Source organism: Buteo buteo, chromosome 16 (genome assembly GCF_964188355.1).
Source record: "Buteo buteo chromosome 16, bButBut1.hap1.1, whole genome shotgun sequence".
In the NCBI taxonomy this organism is placed as follows: Eukaryota; Metazoa; Chordata; class Aves; order Accipitriformes; family Accipitridae; genus Buteo; species Buteo buteo.
In genome coordinates, this window is record NC_134186.1 from 31524773 (window position 1) to 31543481 (window position 18709).

Consider the following 18709-nt stretch of genomic DNA (forward strand, 5'->3'; position numbering starts at 1 on the left):
TTAGTCAAAGTGAGTCCCTTTCCCAGCAAGTACTTTTCTCTCCCAGTCTTGTCTGCTTTGTGCACTCAAAGCCATCTTGGTTTTCTCCCCTTGCGCCCTCGTGCTCAGCAGTGCCCAGGTGCTTGCATCCTCACCCATCTGCTGCCACTCACCTTCCCGAAGGTGGGTACATACATCTCAGACACCGCACGTCCGTCTCTGAACCTCACAACACAAGCAGGCGGGAACAGACCCCTTTTCTCCCATCACAGTAGCCTAGATGTGAGGTGACCTTCACATCCTTGGGGAGCCGGCTACAGCCCTGGCATGGGTCCGTGCAACTCGATCCTTCCAGATTAGCTGTTGGTGGTGCTGCGAGTTGAGCTCGGCCTGCTGCAATTGCACTTGGGAGTTGAAGCAGCAATGGGGATTGAAGGTGGACAATGATGTTGCTCCAGGGGCTTCCTTGGGCTGTGCCCAGCAGTGTGAATCGCCACTTTTGCAACCTTCCTTTTTCCTTCCTTGCTACCTTGCCAGCAGTGCTGGGTGCGCCTGTGTTTGCAAAGCACCCGTGATGCTTTGAAATGGCCACTGTAACCAGAAACGATGTAAAAAAGCAAACCGTAATCCAAACCTCCGTGGTCTGGCTGAGCAAGAGGCTCCAGGTCTCCAGCTTTCCCTGCCAGCAAGCCCTCACCATGCAGTAGAGAGGTGGTGACGTCCGAGCCTGCTGGGTTTTAATGCTATTTTTCAGCTGCAACCCCAAAGGGAATCACTAGTAAACTGATTTGGCAAGGACAGGGGCATCCAACAGCCAAGCTCTCTTGCTGCTAGGAGGCCCTTTGGACTTGCATTGCCGCAGGCTGAAGTTAAGTTCATGGGGGTAACTAAAGCTGTTGATTCTGGAGACAGAAATGAAGAGCTTGAGTGGAGTGATACAAGGTATTTTTTCTGAACACAATGGTCTTGCTATTTCTTTACGCAATTATTTGCTGACCGATAGTAGATAAGAGTTCTGCACACTGCACAATGTATAAGACACCAAAGAAAAAACTGCTTTCAGATGGCCTTCCAGTGTCTGGAGAACTGCGTCATTAATGTAGACATAGATAATAGAGGCACTAACGAGCATTCTTTAGGATAAGATGTATCAAAACATGTAGAAGATCACACCACGTAGAATCAGCCGAGAAGGGTCAGACAGTGGACAAGTGAGGAAAACTACGGAAGACCACCAGAGACCTGGAATATGCCTGCGAGAGGGACATTTGCATATGATAATTAGTTAATTAATATTCAAATCTTCTATCAGAAATCTAATTAATATGTATATAGAACCTGTATATAAACTATGCAATTAAACCGATCAGGCGCACACAATAGGAGGAGAAATCCCCTGTGTGCCCAGCACTGCAATAAAGGATACCTGCTTAATAGTCTTCTGACTACTGAGCCCTGATTTTGGCTTTTCATGGCATCAGGAGGACAGTCGTGCCCACATGGCTAATGCCACTGAGGACCCTGAATGGCCTCCTGCAAACTAAAAACCCACCAAAAGCTGTCCGAGATTGTGCTTTGGGGGGAGAAAAAGGATTTGCAGTGCTGGTCGTAATGGGGAAGGGGGAGGTGAGCTGCGCTCTCAAGTTTTAGCGGGGAAGGAGCCACCAAAACCAACCCATGGATGTGTTTAATTTAAAAAAATAAATGTTTGGGCTTAACGCATGGTTGGGTTGGGCACACTTTGTGGGGTTGGAAAGGTTTTAAGCTGACCAAGGCTGCTCCCTGACCTCAGGCATGTCTGTATGGGGGTGCTGGCATCAGCGCTGGGTGCTGGGAGAGAATAAATTCACCCCTTGCTCACCGTGCACCAGAGGCAGGTGGGGATCATCTGTGCCAGTCCCAGTGGCTCACCTGTCCCCTTGCACCATGCTGCGCCAGCATTGCAGTGCTAGCTCCTGACTTTTTGATCCTGAGCCAGGGTTGGGGGGGAATGTTCACCAATGCTTTCCTTTTTAATAGCAGGAAAACCTTTTCCTCCTGCCTGAGTCAGCGGAAAAGATTTCCCCGGGCTTCCCTGTCATGGCCTTGGCTGCACTCATCTGCCCCAAAGGAGCAGGTGAAAACCCAGAGGAGCAGCTCTCTGCTGCCACGCTGCCTTCCTGGGCAGGGCCAGGAGCCCTCCCTTCTTGCAGGAAAACGCACTTCAAGCATGGCCCTGTGTGTCTCCGAGGGTAAGCTGGAAGAAGGGGAGATTTGCTTGAACTTCTGCAGTTCACCTCCTCCTCTCACCATGGCACCCGCCAGCTGGCATCACTGCAGCTAGTCCCCACATGTTTCATATCCCCCCCCCTTTCTTTTTCCTCTCTTCTTTTTTTCCTCTATTCAGACCTTGCCTAATGGTTTCTCACTGCGGACGCTCAGCAGGCTGGGCAGTGCCTGGGAAACTGATTTGTCAGGAGAGGAGCTGCAATGGCCGCCGGGAGCTTGGCAACTTCCTGCAGCAGCACCGGGGGTCCCGTGTCCTGGGGATGAGTCGCCTTCCGAGCTGGCATGGACCATGGGCCAGGGGATTTGCTGGTGCTGGGAAACCCGTGCGTGTGGGACGCTAATGCGAATTGTATAGTTCTCCCCAAACGAGGCAATGATGGGTATTTTGTTTAATATCAAAGAAAAATCAACGTACTGTGTCTGTCGCCAACATCCTGTAGTTCAGGGCTGCCCTGAATGGGCAGTCCATGCCCTGGGATGCTGCTCGTGAGGCTCAGCGGAAGAACAAGCTCAGGATGAACTTTTTTTGGGCTGCGAGGAAGGGCCAGCACCAGCTGCTCCGGTCCCAGGGAGTCACCATAAAGCAGAGGGGCCCCTGTTGCACTGCCAGCAGGAGCACATGGGTTTTGGTTGTACTAGTTTCCGTTTGCACAGCAAAGCCACTGGGCCACCAAGGCATGCATAAGTCGGAGGAGCATCCTGAAGGATTTGCAGCCTCATGCCAGGCTGAAGCTGCATGAAATCTCCCCAGAAAGCACTTCTCAGGGAAACTAAACTGTGGCAGCCAGCTGGGAGAGCTGGGGTACGGGAGCTGGGGTTATAGCCCAGGTGCCCCTCGAGGCACATGGCAATTTGGGGCTCTGAACCCATTTTTGTGTGTCACAGGCCATGGCCAGGGGCAGCTCACCAGGCTGCTCCCCGCAAGCACTGCAGCCCGGGAAAGGGTATGGTCGAAGCTCTCGGACCACGTTTCTCTGTCACGGCGCCTGGAGAGGGGTCTGGCCCTGACGCCCTGCCTTGGGTCGGGCATGCGACCCCACCAGCCCCCTGATTCCCATTGCTGGTGGGCTTGGGGCCAGGGTGGCGCACAGGGATGGGCGCACACCAGGATGTCCCTGCAGTGCCTGGGCTGCAGTCTCGGTTAGGGGCGTGGGGAGCACTGGGGGTCCTTGGGTGCAGGGTGGGGGTACAGGGACACTGGTGTCTCAGGGCTCCAGGGTACGGGGGCGGGGGGCACTGGGGGAGGTCCTGGGGTGCAGGGGGCACTAGAAGGGGTCTCAAGGGTGTAGGGTAGGGGTACAGGGGCACTGGGGTGTCAGGGGTGCAGGGCGGGGGTGCGGGGGGCACCGGGGGTCCTGGGGTGGGGTACGGGGTCCGCGGGGTGCGCAGGACCGAGCCGCGCCTCCCCCGCCGGCAATGGTTTCTCCCGGCCGCGCTCCCCCCCCCGCCCGGCCCCCCGGCGGGAGGCTCGGTGTCGCCGGGCCGGGGCCGGGCGCGGTGACGTCAGGGGCGAGGCGGCCCCGCCCCTCCGCGCTCGCGAGGCGGGCGGGGCGGGGCGGGGCGGAGCCACCTCCCGCCTCCCGCCTCCCGCCGCCGCCCGGGGAGCGGCGCTGCGGTCCGCCGCGGCGCTGAGGGGCGGCCTCGCCTCCGCGCCCGCTCGGCGGCCAGCCCCGGGGCGGGGGCGGGCAGAGCCCTGCGCCGCGCCGAGCATGCGAGTGCCGGCGGGGCGGGCTGCAGCGGCCGCGGGGCGTCTGCGGCGGCCAGCCGGAGCCGGGGAAGGCGGCGGGCCGGGGCCGGCCGCGGCGGCGGAGCAGCAGCCATGCTGCTGGCCTCGGCCGTGGTGGTGTGGGAATGGCTGAACGAGCACGGGCGGTGGCGGCCCTACAGCCCGGCCGTCAGCCACCACATCGAGGCGGTGGCCCGCGCCGGGCCGCGGGCGGGCGGCAGCGTGGTGCTGGGCCAGGCCGACAGCCGCCTGGCGCCCTACATCATCGACCTGCAGTCCATGCACCAGTTCCGCCAGGACACCGGTGAGTCAGCCCGGGGGGGAGGCGACGGGCGGCCAACCCCCCCCCCCCCTCCCCGCCCCGGCGGTGTCCTGCCCTGCGCGGCCCGGCCGGGCCCTGCGCCGGGCTCCCCGGGCTGCGATTGCGTCGCTCGGCGCTGCGCAGCGCTGCCCGCTCCCCCGCTGCCCGAGGCTCCCCGGCCTGGCACTGCACAGTGCCCTCTGCTCCGGGTCGCCTCGCACCGCGCTGCGCCTTCCAGCGCCGTCTAGCCCTGCCTGGTCTCGCACCGCTTGCGCGCTGCCGTGGGGCGCTGCATGGTCCCGGTCCCGGTCCCGGTCCCTCGCTGCACCGCGCTGCAGGGGGTTTGCTGCCGGGCCCCTTGCTGCCCTGCCCGGTCGGGTGCTTTCCTGCCTGACGCGACTGATCTGGATTTGCTGTGTTTCCAGGTCCCTTATTGCGTTGCACCGGCTGGTGTAGAGTTGCACCGTGCAGCGCTTTGCTGCCAGGTCCGGTATTGCACAGCGCTGCCTGACCTGGAATTGCATTGCACGGTGTTGCACAATGCTGTGCTGCCGGGTCCCATGCTGCATTGCACTGCCTGATCTGGAGCTGGGTTGTATGTACCGTGCTGCCTTCCCCAGGCCCGTATTGCATTGTGCTGCCTTGCCCCGTGTTACGTCCTGTCACCCGCCCTGCCATCGCGTTGCTGGCTGTACTGTACTGTGCTGTGCTGCTGGGCGCTGTGCTGCGTTATACTGCCTGTTTCTGGATTGCATTGCCTGGTCCCATACTGCATCTAGATTTGCCTTGCACCGCCCTGCTCTGCCTGCCCTGGAATTGCACAGCTCTGCTTCTTGGTGCACGGTCCCATGCTGCTGCCCAGTCCTGCCCACTGCTGCCCAAGCCGAAGCTTCCCCGGGTTGCCTGCTGCCAGCTTGCGTTACGCCATCCCACTTGGTCCCCGGGTGCTTGCCATGTCCCATGCTGGCTGGCCCTGCTCGCACGTTCCTGGTCCCTTATGGGGTTGGGCTGCCTGGCCTCCTCCCTGCTGCACCTCCTGGGCCCTGTTGCATGCTATGGCATTTTCATCCCCTGGCCTGCAGTCCCTTTGTTGTGCGGAGCCTGTCCCCTGCAGACCCTTCCCAGGGCCCTGCCTCACCATGCCCAGCTCCCTGTGTGCTACCTCTGAGTCACCATCAACCCCAAAGGCCCTGTGCTGTATGGTGCTTGGGGGCCAAATCCCTGCTCTGCGTCACAGCAGCCCATAGGGTTGCCCCGGGTTGGGGCACAGGCAGGTGGGGGCATGCTCAGGGAAGGCACAGGCAGGTGGGGAGGTCCCCAGGGTGGTGGCTTGGACAGGTAAAGGGGGTATTCAGGGGTCAGAGGGCAACAAGCAGGCATGGAGGTCACCGGGGTGGTGGTGGTGTGGAGAGATTCCCAAGGTGGTGGGGCACATATGGCCCTGAGGGTTTCTGGGATGTGGGGGACAGTCACCTGTGGGGGAGAGGTTGGCACAGGGGATTTGTGCCCCCCCAACCACCCCCCTGATGGCCATGGGAAGGGGACCAGCTAATGTCCCTTGTCCCTGGGACAGGGGGTGCTGGGTGCAGTGGGGTGCTGGACACCCTCCTTTGTCCTCCTTCCCCCAGCAGCCCTGGGGGCTGGCAGGGACCCTCCCCTGCCCGGGGGTGTGGGGACAAGGGACCTCTGCAGCCGGGCTGGGGGCCAGCCTCCGAGGCCTATTGTCGACTGGGGAGGAGACCTGAAAGGGGGATTGTTCTGTCTCTCCCTGGGTTGCTGGGGATGTTGGTATTTTGGGTCATTAAACAGCTCTGATTTGGGGGGGTCATGACCCTGGCAGGCCCTGAATAGCTATTGTCCCTTTTCTTCCCTTGCTGAATGGGAGGCCGTCTGGCCATGCTGGGCTGGGGGGATGCGTGGCATTCCCACACCGCCGCCCGGGGACCGCCAGATGCCGCATGCAACCGCTGCTGCTCTCCGCGCCTCACACCGGATTAGGATAAATCACTGCCCCACTCTCCTCTGGCCCTCCTTTGTGCCGCCAGTGCCAGTGGCTTTTCTCCCCTGGGTAACCCTTCACAGGACTGGGACGGGTGGCCTGGCTTGCCTGGGGTGCAGCTGCACCCCATTCTCCATAGCAGGGTGCTTGATGTGCACCTGTCATTAGTGCTAATAAATAGCTTTTCCTTTTTAGCCCACCTTCGTGGGAATTGGTCCTGTGTGGGGACTGACAGTGGCGGCTGCTCCCAGTGGAGAGCTGGGGGTGAAAAAGGACTGAAATTCTTGCAGGCTTTGCAAGACACTTGGTGAAAAGCCGAAGAAGCAGGCTTATTATTTCTTCTCTTTGAGCTTTCTAGTTCCTACTGCTGGCAGTGGGGCTGAGCCATGGGGTTTTGCAGAAGAGCATGGAGGCAGCAGTGCTTGTGAGCTCATCCCACCTATTAACCAGCTCTGGGTGCTAGTAGCACGCTCAGGATGGGACCCCAAGGCTGAGCATGGCCACATTCAGCGTGCCCTGCTGTGCTGTGAAACATCCCAAAGAGGAAGGCTTTCTCTTCATTGTAGGAGTCTCCAAAATTTGTGTCTGTGCTTTTAATGCATCCTGGTCAACTGGGAGCGGTAGAAAAGGAAACACCTAGCAAAAATAAGGATGCAACCCACAAAGCCTTCGTGCTTTGCGCTCACATCCCTCTCTTAATGCTCACTGATGGGGGAGCAGGAGGTGGGCATGGGGCCCTGCTCAAACTCCTTTGCTCAGTCTCATGGGGATTTTCGCTGTGCCACAGTCTGGGTTCTTGTCGCAGGCTGGTTTGGCAGCTGCAGACGGTGGGGTAGGTGTGAGCCCTGCTCCCCCACACATGTGGGTGCCTGCACATGTCACCACTGCGGGGGTCAGAGCTGCCCCTTTAAATCTTTTATTTCACCATCCCAGAGCTGAGAGGGAGACAGGGCCATGGCAGGCACTGCAGAAGACCGGTGCCTACGTGCCTGGTTTCATCAGGCTCCCATGGGAGGTCCCTGGGAGCAGGTTGGAGTGGCCAAGCTTGTGGTTCTGTGTTTCCCCATCAGGGCTGAGCGGCTGCACACTGGGGCTGGGAGGGCGGCCACCTCCGTAGACTGATGGGGGTGAAATTTGCCCTTCCCTCACCCCAGTCACGCTGGGGTTGCACCCCAGTGCTATGCACGTACAGCCCAGGGGCTGCCTGGTCCTTTGGGTGTGCCGGAAGCAGGGTAGCTTGCAGGCAGCAGCCTGTGGAAACCAAGGCACACCAGTCCCCTGGCAGGGCAGGGACAACAGCTGAGCTGGAAAGCCATCCTGTCCCTGTGCCGAACAGCACCGGTGGGGCAGGTTGGGGTGGTTTTGCTCCCTGCCTGCAGGTGGGTGCCGGCGCCAGGGTCTGACGGCATCTCTCGCCTTCCCTCAGGCACTATCCGCCCTGTCCGGCGCAGCTACTACGACCCGTCGTCGGCGCCGGGCAAGGGAGTCGTGTGGGAATGGGAGAACGACAGCGGGTCGTGGACGCCCTATGACATGGACGTGGGCATCACCATCCAGCGCGCCTATGAGAAGCAGCACCCCTGGGTGGACCTGAGTGCCATTGGCTTCTGCTACATCATCGACTTTGCCACCATGGGCCAGATCAACCGGCAGACCCAGCGCAAGCGCCGCGTCCGCCGCCGCCTTGACATGGTCTACCCATTGGTCTCAGGCACCCTGCCCAAGTCACAGTCCTGGCCAGCCAGCCCTGGGGCAGCGGCGGCCCCCCCGGTCCCCGCCTGCGCCTGTCCCCAGTGCCTCCTGGTCATGAGCGTCAAAGCCACCGTGTCAGCCACGGGCCCTGGCACCGCCACCCTGCAGCCCCGCAAAGCCCCCCCTGTGCCACCCGCTGTCCCCAAAGCCCCAGCGCCGGCCCCAGGGGCCAAGATGCCTGACGGTATGGCCACGGTGCGTGGCTCACTGAAGCCACTGGCAGCCCAAGGCGGCCGGCGGCAGGCGGCCAGCACACCCACCTTGAGCTCAGCCAGCTCCGCCACCAGCCCCCCTGGCACGGGCAGTGGCAAGGCATCCCATCCTGGCCTCGGCACCCTGAACCGCAGCCACCTCCAGCGCCTGGCCATTGCCCAGTCCCGGGTGCTCATTGCCTCTGGGTGAGTCCCGCCGCGTGTGAGTGAGAGGGTAGTTTGGGGGAGAACAGGGGCAGCGTGATTTTTTTTCGCCTCCCCAGGGCACAGAGGGGCTGCAGGCCGGTGGGGCTCCTCACTGCAGGGGTGCTATCGCCCTTGAGCCTGGTGGGAGATGGACCTCGGTGGTCCCCAACCTCCTGCAGGTGGAGGGCTCTGCTGGGCCCCTCGCCTTCCCCAAGGGTGCCTGGGGACTGGAGCAGCGATGGGTTGGCTCCTGCATCTCAATGAGGAGGCTGAGGCTGCTCTTTCTCTTGGTGGCAGGGGATGGGTGGGGGACTGCAAAAGGGCCAAAGAAAAGCCATTCAAGACCCATGAGAAGGGGTCCCTCCAGACCCCCACCCTCCAAAGACACTTTTTTTTCGAGGGGGTGGGCATTCAATGAGCCTGTTTCTCCCCTTTGTCTGGCTCTGCCATCAGCCTTCTGTCGCAGCCTGGCCCCTTTCCTCTCGTGCTCCATCCTCCCCCTTCCCTCCACTCCTGACCCGCCCGGGAAACTTTCCCATGGAAGAGAGCCCCAAGGGGAGGCGGGGGGGAATAGATCTGCGGCAGCAATGTGGCCGTAGGAGAAAAGAGGGGAAAAAAAAACTCACCAAAAAAAACAACAGACTGGCCTGGGGAGCGGTGACAAAAAGGGGCCATGAATGGAGACGCAGGCGGGGTTTCTAAAGAGTGAGAGAAAAGGCAGCCGTGGGGCAGGGGGGAGCACATCGCCCTGTTGGGGGATTCTCTATTTCCAGCCAGGGCCCGTGCAGTTGCTCAGGCAACTATTGTCTGGCCCCTGCTGGCCCCTGGGGGATGCAGGGACTTGGGTGCCTGCCGTTAGCCCTGATGTGGTCTCTGCTGGCTCCTCACAGGGTCCCCACTGTCCCCGTGAAGAACCTCACCGGCTCCAGCCCTGTCAACCCAGCACTGGCAGGTGAGGATGGGGCTGCAGTGGAGCAGCTGGTGCCCGCAGGTGCTGGCCTCCCCAGGGGGGAGTCAGCCCCAGTGGGTGTTTTTTGCGGAAATATCTGGGGTTTGGGGTGACGCTGGTTCCTCAGTGCCATTTCAACCCCCCTCGCCCAGGGATTACAGGGATCCTAATGAGTGCAGCCGGGCTGCCCGTCTGCCTGACACGGCCCCCCAAGCTGGTGCTGCACCCCCCGCCTGTCAGCAAAAGTGAGATCCAGTCCATTCCCGGCATCTCCCACACCTGCCGCAAGACCACCAAGAAACAGGCCAAGAAGGGTGAGAGGCACTTTGCCACTTGGCCCCTGTTCCTGTCTCCACTTCCCTACCTGGTTCCCCTGCCCCTCCCACTGCCCCCAGCACTGGTTTTCCCCCATGCTGCCCTCCGGCCCCTCTGACTGTTGCTCCCCCGCAGGTAAAACCCCGGAGGAGGTACTGAAAAAATACCTGCAGAAGGTGCGGCATCCGCCGGATGAGGTGCGAGCGGCGGGGGTCATGCTGGGGTGTGCCTGGGGTGCTTTGCTCTGGGAGGAGCGACTGGGGACGCAGGCGATGCCCCCATGCTGCGCAGGGGTCTCCCACTGCCCCTCATGGCTCTGCCCTGTCCCTGTCCCCCTCCAAAGAGGGGCTGTGTGCTACATGCACGTGTTGGCCAGCCCCTGTGGTGGCCCAGGGTGACGGCATGGCACCAGAGGTGGGTGCTGGTCCCTGGGTAAGAGCAGGGCAGCTCATCAGCCCCACATCCTCGGCAAGGCTCCAGCTGCATCCATCCACCTGATCCCTCTCCTCTCCTTCTGTGCAGGACTGCACCATCTGCATGGAGCGCCTCTCTGCACCCTCTGGCTACAAGGGACCCCAGCCAGCTGTCAAGCCCGACCTGGTGGGGAAGCTGGTGAAATGTGGCCACGTCTTCCACCTCCACTGCCTGGTCGCCATGTACAACAACGGCAACAAGGTGCAAGGCTGCAGCCCCAGGCAATGCCCAAACCCCCAGCTTGGTGACCTGTGCTGAGCTCTGCCAGCCGTCAGTGGGATGGTGCTCGAGTCCTGCTGCCCCAGAGGGCTCTGACCTCCCTGCCCTGATGGAGAGTTTAATTTTTATCAGCAGCCAGCATTTTGGGACCGCTAAATCAGAAACCAGGGTTGTGTGGGTATTTTTTCCACCACTGTGCCCTGTTTTATGTCCTTGCTTTCTTTCCCAGAATTAGTGGCAGTGAACTTTGATCCCTCCATGTTTGAGCAGAGCTACCTGGCCTGGGCAGTGCTTTTCCAGCCATAGGTGGGCTTTCCTGAGCTCCCTGCAAATGGCCCCTGTGCTTGACATTCCCAGGAAAATGCGTTTCACATTGCTTGGGGTTTTTTAATATTTACTATCTTTCCCTCTTTGAAAAACAAAACAAAACAGAGGTAGGGAAAGTAGTGAGGACTGTAAAACTGGTGAGGAAGAGAAATGCAGACCTCAGGTTTTTGGTTAAAGTTGGGTTGCAGTAGCAAATTCTCCCAGCCCTACCCCCTGCTTCCTGAGTGTTTTTGAAATGACTATTTTCATGATTAAAACAGTGTTCACTGCCACTCAGGGATGAAATGCCCGGGCTGGCTCAGTGCTGGGGGATACTGGTTTCATTATGTTCCCCTCTTTTCCTTCCTTCAGGATGGGAGCCTGCAGTGTCCCACCTGCAAAACCATCTATGGGGTGAAGACAGGGACACAGCCACCAGGGAAGATGGAGTATCACATCATCCCTCACGCGCTGCCTGGCCACTCTGACTGCAAAACCATCCGCATCATCTACAACATCCCCCCAGGGGTGCAGGTGCGGCCTGGCCCTATGACCGGGGAGTACATGGGTCCCCTGTGGGGGCTAGTCACCCTTGTCACTGCTGCATCACCCCCATGTCAGGCTACAGCTCATGCCTTGACTCGGCACTCTGGGTTCAACTATGTCTCGGGAGCTGCGTGTCCGTAAGAATGTTGTGGAAAATCTTGGGTACATCTGCATGAAAGTGTTGGCCCTGTCTGCTTGGTGGCAGGGGGGTGATGGTGGTGTTTAGGGCCACTGTGCCGGAGCATGGCTGCCCAGCAGCAGGCAGCTCTGCATCCACTGAGGTTGGGGGATTACCTTGTGCCCAGACCATGCTTCTGAGGTCCAAAAGGGTTTTGTTCCTTTCCCACTCCACACACTGCAGGGACCGGAGCATCCAAACCCTGGGAAGAGCTTCACTGCCCGTGGCTTCCCCCGGCACTGCTACCTGCCGGACAGCGAGAAGGGCAGAAAGGTGAGGGGCTCACTTGGGCGGCTTGAGTTGGCCAAGGCATGCTCAAGGGCATATCAAGGAGGGAGAGGGAGCGAGCAGCTATTTGGAGCATGGGGAAAAGCAGGCCTTATGCAGGCAAATCTGGGTGGAGGTTTCCCCTGTAGCCCATCCAGCATGCTCTGCAGGAACCCAGCGATGTTCCCATGCACTGGGGGACCTCTGCAGCCTGGTCCTGCTGTTTTGGTTGGGGTAGGATCCCATGCTGGCATCCCAAGCTCCCTAGAGGGCTTGGCTGTGGGTTGCCCACATTGCCAGGGTGTACCAGGACGATCAGATATGCCCTGAGCAGAAGTGGGTGCTTCCACCCCTGCGTTTGCCTTGCTGCCTGCCCCATCTCTCCCCTCCATAGGTACTGAAGTTGCTGCTGGTAGCCTGGGACCGGCGCTTGATCTTTGCCATCGGGACCTCCAGCACCACAGGTGAGTCAGACACGGTAATCTGGAACGAGATCCACCACAAGACGGAGTTTGGCTCCAACCTCACCGGCCACGGCTACCCTGACATCAACTACCTGGACAATGTCCTGGCTGAGCTTGCGGCCCAGGGCATCACGGAGGAGAGCCTGGTGCAGGAGAAGGACTGAGACTGCGGCAGGGAGGCAAGCGAAGGGGTGCCTGTGCTGCCCCCCGCCAAGGATAAAGCTGCTGGAGAAACCCGCCTGGGGGCTTTGCAGTGGCACCCGCCCAGTGGGAGCATCCCCAGGCTGGCCGGGAATGTGGGAGAAGGTCCTTTTGGCCGTCCGTGTCACTCCTGCGGGGAGGGAGCCACTGGGCTTCACCCTGGCCTGGCCGTTCCTTCCAGCCGGTGTCCTATCCCTGCTGCCGCCATGCGGAGAGCATGTGGCGTGCCAGGCTGCCCTCCCTCCTCATCCATCGGACGGTCCAGCCTGGCCCGATGCCCCTGACACCCACCTGGAGCTGGGACCCGGCCTGGGGTGGGAGTGGAGGCCATGGGAGTCCCCCTCGCTCCGCCTTGTCCCTCAGCCATCTGTTTGTTTGTCCTGTCCGGTACCTCCCCACTGGTCTCCTGTGTCCACGGAGGCTGGGGGGGCCCCGGTCTGCCTCTGCCGGCCCCCCAGCCCCGTGCCCCCTTCTCCTCTTGGCTGTGTCTGAGCTGTGCCCTGCAGGGTCCCCTTGCCTGGGCTGCCCCGCCTCCCAGCGGCAAGGAGGGGCCCGTGGGTGGTAGGAAGTGGGTGCGGAGGCCTGGCCTGTTCCCCACCCCCTCTGTAGTGGGTTCCTTGAACTGTTCGTATGGGGGTGTCCCCGCGTTGAATTTTTATATACCTCGTGTTTTGGGGTTTTGTCCTGTATATGTACATACAGGTGGTGGCATTTTGGAAGGTGGTCTGGGGGCTGGGAGAATGCGACGCTGCGGCTGGCCTGGGGGGCTGAGCCTGGTGGTACTGGGGGGGGGCAGGATGGGGGGCAGCACTGCAGGCACTGCTCCCCTACTGCGGGGACACCCTGCCCTGAAGGGCATTAGTGCCCCACGGTAGTGCTGTCACCTGTGGGTCCCGATGCAGGTGTGGGTGGGAACTGCTCCCCTTCCTGCTGGGTCCCAGCACCATCCCCACAGTCCTTGGGGAGGTCTTTGGGGGCGGGGGGGGGGAGACAGCTGGCTTGCAGTGGGTTGGCATGGCGGTTTTGGGCTGGGGCCGGGGGGGTGGCATGAGAGGGGAGTGTGGGTGGTGGTGGGGGAGTTGCATGGCATCTTGGGGTCCCCACCAGCCCCCAGGGGACTTCATAGGGCCTCCCAGAACCACCTGTGACAAGGTGCTGGAGAGATCCCCACAGCTTTGTGGGCTGCCCTGGGGGCACTCTCCCCATTGATGGGGGCTGTTTGCGGCTCATGCCCCTGTCCCGCAATACCTCCAGGGTTGGAGAGTGGCGAGGGGGGCAGCACCCACCACTGCCCAGGCTTCCCCCAGCCCTGCACTGTTGCTCCTTGGGGGTTTGGGGCCTCCTAGCCCGTTTTGTTGCATTCCCCTCCTGGTTTTCTTGGGGAGGGGGGGGTCACCTCACCCTTTGTCCCAGGGGACAGTGGTGTGGGAGGGGGACCCACCCTGCTGTGCATCATTCTGTTGTCGTTGCTGTTTTTCCTCTCCTTGGCCTGGTGGATGCGTTGCCCCCAGCCAGCCACCCCGCAGCGGGGAGGTGTGTGTGTGGGGGTGTCAATAAAGCGGATGGCAGGGGATGCTCGCTGTCCCTGCACGGCCTGGCCTCTCTGTTGTCTTCTGTCCGTCGTCTGTGTGACCAGGCGAGCGAGGGTGCACTGTGGGGAGAGCCAGGCACCCTTCATCCCCCTGATGCCCCTTTGCAGCAGTCTGTCCCCAGCTGTCCTTAGCATGGGATGTTATTTTCTACCTCAAGGGAGAAAACCTCTTTCCCCAGGAAAACCCCTTTTTTTGGGTGGCTCTGCAGCCAGGGGAGCTGCAGCAGTGTGATTTCTCCTCCACCGGAGCCCTGGGCTTCCCCCACTGCAGAAAAACCCTGGCTGGAGCTATGCAAAACCCTCCTGTAATTTGGGGGAGGAAAGGGGAGGGGGTCCCCCACCCTCCCTGGGTGCCGGCCTGACGGCTCTTAATGTGACACTTTTCACAACGTGAGTTTTGTTTTTTTTTTTCTTTTTTAATGCTGTGTTGCCTATGCAATTAGTTGCTGGCTGAAATAAAACTGATCCGTGCCTCTGCATGCGTGTGTATATCTATCCTGATAGATATACATGGAGGCAGGGGTTGCCCTCTAGTTGCAGTGAGCAGAAATTGGTGGCTAACCCCACGCACGTCTCCACGGGGCTCCTCCACTCCCTCTTTTCCTGCGAGGTGAAGCATTGCTAATGCCATCTGTGCTGGCCCTGCGTGCCTGCAGTAGCTGGGGGTCTCTCTGGGATTGGAGGGCTGGGGGTCTTTTCCCAGGAGTCAGGCACCAGCATGCATCCTTACCCAATGTTTTTAGAAGTAGCACGTCCCTGCTGTGAAGACCTTGAGTCCTGCTGGTGTTCCTGTGTGTCAGGGGAGAGTAGGGGGGTTGCACAGCTTCCCCTGGCTTTCTAGGGCCAGCCTGGAGGGGGAAGAAGATGGCTCTGCTCAGGGTTTCCTTCTCCTTGGGCACCCCGGTGTCCCCAGTGGCTTGTTGAAGGGCCCTGCCTCCCCTTTTTTGGTTTTGGAGCGGGGGGGGATGGCTGGGGCATGGCTTGCAGTGGAGGGGAAGCTCGCTTATCTCTGAAGGGGCAGAGCCCCAGGACTGGTTGGAGGGGGGAGATGCAGCCGTTCGAGGTGCAGGGGCTGGCAGAAGGATATGGTGGTGGGTCGTGATGATGAGTTAACCCTGGGAGTTGGCCTTTGAGGTCAGCTGAGGAGGGATGTCTGAAGGGCCACGGAGCCCCCAGGTGCTTGAGGCTGGAGCTTGGGGATCTGGTGGAGGGCGAGAGCATGTGTCGTCCTATGGAGAGGTGAGCCTGGGGCCTCTGTGGGGAGAGGGACCTCGGCTCCAGGGGGTGAGGGGCAGGGGGTGCTGCGCAGCTTTGTCCCTGGAAAGGGGGATGGGCAGGGGGCTTTGCCTGGGTTTGGGGTACAAGGCCTCACCTGGCAACTGGGGAGGGGGGATGCTTATGCCATCAGCCCCTCTGGCCCTTGCTGGTACCCGTTGCCCACACTCAGCACAGTGCTGTCCTCGGAGCTTGCAGTGGCCAGGCCGTCCCCTTTGCCCATCGCGCGGTACCCCCTCGCTTTGTACCTCCGGCGGCTGTAGCAGACCATCGCCAGGATGGTGGCCAGCCCTGCCAGGACTGCTGCAGTGACACCAGCCGCCTCGCCCCCCGTCAGCCCCCGGCCCCTCACCATCTCCGCCGCATGCTGGATCTCTTCTGGCCGGGCCAGCCGCCACACTTGGCTCTGCCCATCCTTGACCCAGGTGCTGTCCCCATTCCCGCTGCTCACCAGCACAGTGTCAACGGCTGGCAGGTTGGTGGGAGGTCGGGTGAAGGGTGGCAGGCGGGCGGGTGGCAGCGAGCCCCCTGTGAAGATGCCAGCCTGGACGCAGTACTCCACCTGGCAGCTATCACTGATGAGCGCCAAGTGCTGGCTGAAGCCTGGGGGGCAGCTCTTGGCATGGGGGTCCTCGGTGGTGCCCTGGTGCTGCCCTGCCAAGGGGTTCCCTGCCTGGCAGCTGAAGAAGCCCCCAAAGGGCACTGCATACTGGCCACCCCCCTCATAATCCTGGCTCACGCACACCCTGAGCTCATCGAAGAGCTTCAGTGGTAAGTACCCCGAGGGGCAGGACTGGGCACCGGTGATGGAGTTGGTACTGTGGGCACTGAACAGCCCCCCAAAGAGGTATCCCGAGTTTGGGCCCACAGGCCCGCTCATGGCGCACCAGTAGGCGCTGAATTGCACCCGGGAGAGCCAGAAGACATCCCGGCACTTGCGGTGGCAGAAGATGCCCATGATGCACTTGTCATGGCACTCCAGATGGCTGTGGCCTTCCTCCCGCTCCTGCGTGCCCAGCAGTACCGGAGTGTAGGTGGTGGGGCAGGAGAAAGCCCCAGTGAGGGGGTTCTTCTGCTCCAATGCCCGGCACAGGGTGCTGGTGTCAGGGCCGGCCAGTCCAGCACACTCCTGGAAGACTCCCCCGAAGGTGAAGTTGGTCATGACACCCTCACAGGAGCCATCATCAGCATTGGCATAGAAGTTGAAGTTGGGCGAGGTGGCATCAGTGCAGCCTGGGTAGGTGTTGAAGGTGTAGTAGCGGTGGATAGCCATCTCCACTCGCCTGGCCAACTTCTTCACTGTGGGCGTGGGCAGCTCTGGCAGGGTGCTGGGGTTAATGAAGAAGTACAGGGGCAGCCCTGAGCGGTCGAGAGCCACCAGCTGGTTTCTGATCCCCTCCTGCCAGGTCTTGAGGGTGATGCCTGGGTAAAAGGGGGTCCCGCCGATGCTCTCTACCCTGGAGTTGGTGCGGTTCTCCAGATACTGCTTGGTGAAGCCAGAGGTGACGTCCAGGGACTCCTCATTTTTCACACTGATGATGCTGTGGAAGGCCACGCCGGCAGAGGCAGTGACAGCACTCCGTGTGGCCCAGCTGTCCTTCAGGAAGGTTGCCTTGATCTGATCCTCCTGCACCAAGCTGGCTCCGGCGTCCACAGAGGTGATTGTGTGGGTGCCATAGTTAAGCACCAGCACCTCGGCCAGAAAATCAGCCATCCGCGTCTGGTTGTTCTCCAGGTGGCTGGCGATGGTCAGCAGCTGCTTCTTGAAGCCCTTGTCCAGGACCGCCTCTGGGTCTATCTTGGCAGTGTAAACCAGGTTCCTGACTTGCACTCGTGTGGTGACAGCATGGTCTTTCACTTGGTGGGTCTTGGTCCGGTGGAAGTCGTAGGAGAACTTGCCATTGATGGAGGAGAAGAGGGACAGCTCCAGGTTGATGGAGGCAGAGGTGATGCTTTGGTAATCTTTCCAGGACTCGATGATCTCGGAGTTGATGTCCAGGTTGCTCTGCTTGCGAGGGATGGTGAAGATCTCATCTGGGATGATATAAGATCCGTCTTCTGTGGTCTTGCACAGCGAGTAGCCCAGGTTGATGACTCTGCCCATATCCAAATTCCTGAGGTTATCCCAGCCCCCCCCTGGCAGGACTTCCAGACTTGGGAGCTTCAGGGCCTTCTTGCACTCTGGAAACCCAGCAGAGGAGGACAGCTCCTGGGACTGCTCAGCCTCTCTCACCCAAGCCATGGACACGCAGACGAGCAGGACCCCCCACAGCGCCCGGCCCATGGCTGAACTGGTGCAGCACCCTCACCAGACGTCTGAGCAGTGAGGCGGGAGCTGGGGAAATGAGCTGGCTGGGGGTGCAGCTGCTGGGTGCTTCTTCCTTTGGGGGGGTCGAATTAACAAAAGGGAAAGGAGAAGTGAGAACTTGACAAATGTGAGAAATGACTGAGTGGAGCTGAGACAAGTGGGTGGGGAGCAGAGAGTTGCCTGGAGCCCATTGCCTCCCTGTTGTGAAATCTCCCTCTCCCCATGAAAGCTGCATTGCTAGGGATGGGGCAGGGAGAAATCTCACCTTCAGCTCTTCACTGTGCCCAGGGAATTTCACTATGTGAATCTGTCTTGGTCAGTGCTTGGGTGACTCCTCTAGATGAATCCCCCTGTGTGACCCTAGCTTGTTTGTGCCATGCAAGGGACCTGGCCCTGGCCCCATGGCCTTGGGGTCCCACTCACATGACGGGGTGAGATCTGGTCCTGGTCACTTGGGCTTTGCTGCTGACTGCAAGGCTTTCCTTTGTGGCAGAGGCAAGGAGAGGAAGTGGGGAGGTGATGCAGTGTGGTTTCAGTGTTGGGGGGAGTGCAATGCTTGTCTCCCTTCTCTCTTGGGGAATATGCTGCCCGAGACCCTGGGGCAGGCACTCGTGGGTTTGGAGGTGTCCTGATTTTGGCTGGGATAGAGTTAATTTTCTTTCTAGTAGCTGGTATAGTGTTATGTTTTGGATTTAGTATGAGAAAAATGTTGATAACACACTGATGTTTTTTGAACTTCTCATGCCCAGCCACCAAGAAGGCTGGAGAGGCACAAGAAGTTGGGAGGGGACACAGCCAGGACAGCTGACCTAAACTGGCCAAAGGGATATTCCAGTCCATGTGACGTCATGCCTAGTATATAAGCTGGGGGGCGTTGGCCTGGGGGGGGAATCGCTGCTTGGGAACTAACTGGGCATCTGTGGGCGAGTGGTGAGCAATTGCATTGTGCATCACTTGTTTTGTACATTCCAATTCCTTTACTATCATTATTGTCATTTTATTATTGTATTATTATCATTCTTATTTTCTTCCTTTCTGTCCTATTAAACTGTTCTTAACTCAGCCCATGAGTTTTACTTTTTTTTCCTGATTCTCTCCCCCATCCCCCTGGGTGGGGCAGGAAGTGAGTGATCAGCTATGTGGTGCTTAGTTGCTGGTTGGGGTTAAACCACGACAGGAGAGTCCCCCCATGG

At 60.1% G+C, this 18709-nt stretch overlaps 2 protein-coding genes across 2 annotated transcripts; one reads left to right on the top strand and one right to left on the bottom strand.

Moving 5' to 3' along the window:
- Positions 1 to 3830: 3830 nt before the first annotated feature.
- DTX4 (deltex E3 ubiquitin ligase 4) lies at positions 3831 to 13936 on the top strand. The gene is made up of 9 exons (XM_075048646.1): positions 3831 to 4277; positions 7700 to 8423; positions 9314 to 9375; positions 9525 to 9686; positions 9823 to 9884; positions 10210 to 10362; positions 11059 to 11220; positions 11594 to 11683; positions 12072 to 13936. Exons 1-9 carry the CDS (start codon positions 4067 to 4069, stop codon positions 12303 to 12305), a joined length of 1860 nt encoding a protein of 619 aa, XP_074904747.1. The 5' UTR covers positions 3831 to 4066; the 3' UTR covers positions 12306 to 13936.
- Positions 13937 to 14359: 423 nt separating this feature from the next.
- On the bottom strand, positions 14360 to 17546 carry MPEG1 (macrophage expressed 1). Its single transcript, XM_075048645.1, has one exon. It carries the CDS (start codon positions 17490 to 17492, stop codon positions 15330 to 15332), a length of 2163 nt encoding a protein of 720 aa, XP_074904746.1. The 5' UTR covers positions 17493 to 17546; the 3' UTR covers positions 14360 to 15329.
- Positions 17547 to 18709: the final 1163 nt, after the last annotated feature.

Excerpts from the sequence above, each read along its gene's own strand:
- DTX4 (XM_075048646.1), top strand. The coding sequence starts at position 4,067 with ATGCTGCTGGCCTCGGCCGTGGTGGTGTGGGAATGGCTGAACGAGCAC. Across the intron at positions 8,424-9,313 it reads CGGGTGCTCATTGCCTCTGG|GGTCCCCACTGTCCCCGTGA; the intron begins GTGAGTCCCGCC and ends GGCTCCTCACAG. Across the intron at positions 9,885-10,209 it reads TGCGGCATCCGCCGGATGAG|GACTGCACCATCTGCATGGA; the intron begins GTGCGAGCGGCG and ends CCTTCTGTGCAG.
- MPEG1 (XM_075048645.1), bottom strand. The coding sequence starts at position 17,492 with ATGGGCCGGGCGCTGTGGGGGGTCCTGCTCGTCTGCGTGTCCATGGCT.